General features: G+C 40.4%; 1 protein-coding gene across 1 annotated transcript; it reads right to left on the minus strand.

Annotated features, from left to right (window-relative positions):
* Positions 1–979: 979 nt before the first annotated feature.
* Positions 980–6533, minus strand: LOC145416307 (uncharacterized). Its single transcript, XM_080285308.1, has 3 exons — positions 6460–6533; positions 4038–4351; positions 980–1311 (listed from the first exon to the last, which is right to left on the minus strand). The coding sequence occupies exons 1-3, from the start codon at positions 6531–6533 to the stop codon at positions 1034–1036; spliced, it is 666 nt and encodes a 221-aa protein (XP_080141434.1). The 3' UTR covers positions 980–1033.
* Positions 6534–6831: the final 298 nt, after the last annotated feature.

Genomic DNA, 6831 nt, shown 5'->3' on the forward strand with positions numbered 1-6831 from the left:
GGGATGAGACAGAAGGACAGACCAAGGATGAGATGGAGGGTTGGGGTGGGGAGATATATGACAGAGGGGGATGTGAGTTGGCAAGAGGGTAGCCAAAAGGGAAAGGACTGGATGACGTGAAGGCAATTTGTTTGTGGTCACCCCTAACGGGATTAAGGCAACTGGCAACAGATAGGGTAGATAGATAAATTAGCATAAATCACATTTAAAACAGAAAAATTTTGTGAAATAACCTTACTTATCTGTCGGTAATCAAAGCATCGCACTATTCAGTAAGTACCTGATAGCATGTAAAAGTGATTTTCACATTACTTTTCTACTCAAATGTGATTTGTGCTAATACAGTACTTCAGAAATGATCAATATCAGTATTTTCAACTTCCCTGTAAGCTAAAACTCACAAGTGGACAATTCTGTGATGTACATTTTGTTTTACTTTTGCTTAGGTACCACAATAAAACATAAGAACATAAGAGAGAATAAATGCAGCAGGCTGGTTGGCCCATGCTAGGCAGCTCCTACAAGAGTAACTGAACTACTAGAATGTGATAAGGATAGCAATGAAGATGCTCTCCTTTTTATTCTTTTTTTTTTTTGTCAACTTAGGGCACACATCAGTAGTGGCAGCAGTAGTAGTTGCAACCCCAGGCTCATCTGGACATGAACCCAGTGGACTGCAGAATGGAGCTGAGCTTTTCCTGCAGTCCAGCATCTTCCCTTCAAGGGACAGGGAGATAGATGAACGATATTTATATAAACGAGCAGCTCCAACTTCGGGTCATATTAGTGCCACTGTGTGAAGGCACCCCTCTCCAGTATCAACATCTTGCAGTGCAGAGGTAAACCAAAACTAACAAGCCTAAAACTCACAGATACTTAAAACATGTTTCACACAAGTGTCCAAGGAGTTTCTTTGGCCTGCTGAGAGTGAACACAGGAGTCTGACAGTGTTAATGTCTAAGTGTGAAACTCAAAAGAAAATAACTGTTCATTCCTAAGCCTGAAACTTGAAGGAATATAACTGAATCATGTTTCATTTGAGTAGCCAGGGTGTTTCTTTGGCCTGTTGTTTACGGTACAGTTTTTGCACTTTCTTTCCAGGCACTACCGAGTCGGATAACCCTGGTCGTTTCTTCTTGGTGGGGGTCGGGTCCTCTCCGGGTGGGGTGGATCCCTGGTTTACCCCGAGATCGACACAGCTCGTCACTGCCACTACCGACATTCCTGGGCTCTGGGTCACTGAGTTTTGGGATGTGCGGCTAATGTCTGAATCGTGTGCGTATTTGCAGTTGTGGCCAAACTTGCAACGACCTACCAGAGGTGAAAAATAAAAGAAATTACATTATTCATCATCATCATCATCATCATCACTGTCATTATCATCATCTTCACTTTAATTTGAACTAAACTGCCATCCCTCCATCTTCAATGCTGAGCTGTAACATGAGAATAGTACAGTACTAAAATATGGTACCAGTCATGAAAAAGTTCTAAGGAAAGGGAGCTTACACTGATCTCACAGGGGTGAAAAATAAAGAAATGTTTATATTCTCTATGATGTAATGCTGTTAATCTCTCCATCTTCAGCTCTGAGCAGTAACAAGAAGTTACTACTGAAATCTGTTACTAGTCACAAAGAAGTGGTATGGAAAGGATCTACGGTCATAGTAGCATACTGTTCTGCCAGAGTGGTCTGGCGTGTGTGGTCTCTGTATGAGTCGTGTCCATATTTGCAGTTGTAACCAAACAAGGAAAGGATCTGTGTAGGTTATATGGATGAAATGGAAGGCGAGAGGGGAAGGGGGACACTGAGGATGCGATGGAGGGACGAAGTGGAGAGATATATGAGAAGAAGGGGTGTGCATTTGGGGAAGGGCAACCTGATGCAGAAAGGCAGGGTGACATGGAGGGAATTAGTCTGTGGCCACCTTTTACAGGATTAAGGCGTCTGGCAAAAGAGAGCGAGAAAGAAAGAAAGAAGTTGCTACTGTGACCAACCAAAAAATGAAACTTATTATTACACACCTGGTCTAACCTGACAGATCCCTAACCCCTTTCAGCTCAACTGATGACCAGGTGTAGTCACACCAGAGGGTTGATTTGATCAGCCTAGTAACCATGGAGAATCTCACAAATAACCAAGAAGATCCTCAATGAAAGATCTAATATCATGCAAAAAAAAAAAGTTGTGAGTGACCCAGTTCTGTTAGACGAAAACAAATCAACTACAATAACTAAGGAGACTCATTCCTACCTAACAGATAAGGCTCCTTGAATCTCATGTCACTACATCCTCCTCCTCATCATCATCACCATCATCTAGAGGCCTCCTTTCCCCTCCAAAAGTGGGATGAGGCAGGGTCTAAATGGCCAGGAAAAAAAAAAAAAAGAAAAAAAAAAAAAAAAAAGGGGGGGGGGGGATCGAATGAGATACGACGGTGTCTAATGTCTGCTCATTTGAATAAGCCACACTCCCATTCACTCACAGGGCCTACTGTTCCACTGAATCTACTTCACACTTGCAGTATGTGAATCACTTGCCTCACTGACACATGTTACCAGAGAGGATTATCCAAGACCAAAAATACATTCCATGCCTCCCTCAGCTTAGGAATATTAGCCAGCAAAAGGAAAGTGACAAGCATAAGAAAAGCAGGCCCAGACAATGACATTAATGAATATATCATATATCTACAATCTTATTACACACTTTACATTTCTTTTTTCCCTATCAGCTTCCAGTAACTGTTGGGAGGTAATTAGCTGGTTCTGGCACTTGGTTTAACTTCCAGTCCACAGAAAACATCAGCTGTACCATGTTTACCTTGAGAGAAAACATGGCATCACTTATAGGCCTATGAACAGTATGTATGAATGTATGTCCAACTTTTAATTCACAAGTTGACTGACTCTACCAGTCCTTCAGATATGCAACAGGTCAACTCTGAACCTGTCTGTATTTCCTTCTGCCTATGATCTCCAGTCTTATAAATGCACTGTGTCCAGGTATCTCAAAATGAACATATTGTATCTTTATTTTGGCTCTCCTTTAATAATTTTCTTCTTAGAGGAAACAATTATGCAGGCTACTAGTCTTTGGTTCCTCCTTCCCTGCATAGAGAAAAAAAATTATCTACCTCTTGTCCAATGAATAACTGAACTACTGTACAATAATCCTACAACAATATACCCCGATGAATATGGAGATGTCTTCATATTTTTCCCATCTTCTGGCAGTTGTATTCAACTTACAATAGAATTTTTAAACTGAAGCGTTAGATACAGCCTTAATAAACCATTTCATTATGTCAGATTTTTCCTGTTTTCAATAAAAATGTCTGCTGTTATTGTTCAGAAGTCCCGATCTGTCTAGCCGAGCAGACCAACCAACCGTAAGCAAGAAACCACCCCTGCAGGAACATTCGTGCAGTGAACCAATTTTCTCTTCCAGAAGACAGCATCTCACCACAGCAAAGCACAGAAAAGAGTGTGGAGGTTTGGTTCCTGGATGGACTCTGCATTTGTGTCTCTCCGCCCAATTTACAGGGACACCACAGTTGGCTCCACATCATGCCATTATTAGTTATATGGTAACCACCCAGCACTGTAAATTATTTCCTGGGTTACAGGAAATCATTAGGCTTGTTGCTCAGTGCACAGCCACCCAAAAGAGACAAGAATACACTAAAATGGAATCACTTGGACTGATGGAAGCAATGAACACTCATATGCTGTACCTATATCTCGTCCACTGACTAAGTACAATAAGCCTAATCTACAAAAGTAGTTTCTCTCTCCAGGATATGTGAATCTTTTTCACATAAAAGATCTACTCCACGTGGAATAAATTCCCCACAGACACTGATAGCACTAGAGTAGAGCAGCTTAAAAGAAACCTCAATAGGATCTGACTCACATTTGGTCATGTACAAACTGGATATGCATTCCAGAGGAAATACAAAGTATCTCCTCAGTATGGACCACAAGGTCTTTGAGATACAAACTTTTACTTGTAATTCACATAAAAAAATTCTAACCTTTGCGATAGTTCCAGCAGATCTTCTTGCCATTAATTTCCACCACATCACGTGGGTTCTCCGTCATCTTAACATGCTTCTCCAATACAGTCTTCTTGTCCTCCTGTGCCTTGTGAAATGGATTAAAAAATACAGACGCCTGAGAATTATCCTCGAATGGGGCCGGCAAGCTGTCAGGTCCTCGTAGAGGGTTGGCCAAAACTTCAGGCTTTACCATTTCCAATTTTTTGGCCTTTTTGGATGATTTTTTCTCCTTATTCTCAGGAGGACTCTCAAAATAGTTTACAGTTTTGTTGTCTGTTACTCTGGTTGACCTGAAATAAAAGGTGATTCGTGTATTAGTAAAAAGTAGCTATCATATTTAGACAGCAAATATTCAGCCATCCCAAAGTGACATGCAGAGGTGTATGGTATGTAGGAGGACTACTGGGTCTTGGGAGCAGGCTGTGAAGCCTATGCCTAGAGTCTGACACATCGTAAAAAAAAAAAAAAAAAAAAAAATATGGTACAGTAGTGTAGTAGTTGTACCTGCAGTGGCTGTAGCTCCTGTTCATCGAAAATTTGAATCTAGTGGACTACACGAAATTGTCTTCCTCCTGCAGTTCAAAAGTCTCTTTTGGGGGATGGGAAAGGAAATGAGGAACATTTGTATAACTTGGCAGTGAAGACATTTAGCTAGTTATATAGGTGCCACCACATGAAGGTGTCCCTCCTTAAAACCCCAGACATTTACCATACAGTAAGGGCAACCAGTCACTTCCCCCCATGGATATCGTGTGAGCAATAAATCCAACCCATCCCTCGCATGTTAACCAAAACACAATCTATCTACCTACTGTCACACACCTCAGTCCAATAAAGCGTGGTTATAAACAAATTTCCACGACACCCTGTACTCTGCCATTTGCCTGCCCTCCCTCTAACTCACACCTCCCTCTCTCATATACCTCTCTACTCCATCCCTCCATCTCATCCTTGGTCTCTCCCTCCTCGTCTCCCCCTCCATCTCAACATTGGTCTCTCCCTCCTCGTCTCCCCTCCACCTCACTAACATACACTCTTCTAATCAGTCTCTCATTTTCCATCCTCTCCACACGGTCACATCATCCTTCAGTATTCCTCTTACAACGTTCAATTCATGTTTTAACTCTTAATAAATACCTTCAAATGAAATCTTCATGTCAGCCAAAAGAACACAGCAGAACTAAGTTGTTTAATGCCAATGCCTAATTCTTTGTCGTCATTTTTGGAATGCCTGTGGTTATAAGATATGGTCCACCTGCAGCCTACAGTATATTACATGGTGCAGTCAGCGATAATATACGAAGCCTAAACATACTCCATCCGACTCACCTGCTTCACAGATTATCGTCAGAAATATGGAGCTTATATTGTATTTAGCAGTTAATGTTAATGCAACTGACCATAAACATCAGCTCCAACATTCACAAAAAGTTTTTAATATGCTTTTTGACATTTCCACACCAAACCAGAGTGGGTGATCTCTATAAATTTTAAGGCAAATCTGCTTCACTTAAAACTTACTAAACAAGGATGATGAGGATTATTCAACCCCAAGCTTCGTCATTATTGTGTCTACACTTAAATAACCTAACCTAACTCAACTTAATCTAATGCAATCTAACCAAATTAAAAATGACCTAATCTAACCTAACTTTTCCTACCTAAATCTAATCTAACCTAACTCTAATACATGCCATTTGCAAAAGCAGATGAAGCTGGGAGCTGCAGAATCCCCTTCCCTCTCCATATTACCTAAGCTCAGTGATAAACGAACCATCTGTGCCAGAAAAGTCGTAGAAGACCCCCTCTAATTCAGCATGAACATGTTTTTAAAAATTGTGAACATTGGGACTAAGCCTTAATGTATACCAAATACTGTCCATCACAATCACTGCATTCTTTCAGCTTAAACCTGGGATATTTCGATATTATTTTACATGTTGGCAATATGCGGTTGAGGGATATTCCCACCATAAACGCACAGTACTGGTACGATACCTAACTCTAAGGTAAGCATCCCGCTGTAGCAGGTTAGGTTAGGTAAAGTTACGTTAGGTCCAGAAAAATATACTGTACAACCTGGGGGGTGTACTGGCAACTTGTAAATATTTACCGATAACAGAACCAAATTATAACGGGTTGTTACTTCATTCAGCGTGTTCACCTACAATATCATGCATCACTTCGTTTAATATTGCTATCACCTGAAATTCACTGTACTGTTTTACAGTACAAAATGCCCAACACTCAATAAAATTACAAGCAGGGACGTTCAAAAATGGTTTATCTTCCCGACATGGTTAGTCACGTTGTAATTCAAAATGGCATCGATTTTTAAAATGTGATATATATTTCCTGTGACTTGAAGGGCTCTTATCATTAATGTGCATTAACTTACAGTTCTTTAATTAGCTCAGCATCTTCATTTTCTTCATCAGAAGATGATCCGTAGTCTGCCACCAGCCCGGCCATGTTTACAAACAAAAGTTTTCTCTGATCAGTGAAAGGACATTCTCAACTAAACATTTTATAAACTACTTAAAGATAATTATTATATTGCAGGAAAGGCAAAGATGCAACAGATAATTGAATAAAGTTCAACGCCAGTTTGGTACAATTAGGGAGCGGGTTGAAATTGCTTTTTAATTTGCATTGTAAAAAAAACTTACCCATGCTGACCGGACGATTTTCTGCTAACAAATGTTTTTTTTTTTTTTTCAATTTCTCTTCCCTCAAATAAATGCCAAGTATAACTGTACCTCGACATGTC

Source organism: Coenobita brevimanus, chromosome 105 (assembly GCF_032717465.1).
Source record: "Coenobita brevimanus isolate Jiangsu-jjx chromosome 105, ASM3271746v2, whole genome shotgun sequence".
Lineage (NCBI taxonomy): Eukaryota > Metazoa > Arthropoda > Malacostraca > Decapoda > Coenobitidae > Coenobita > Coenobita brevimanus.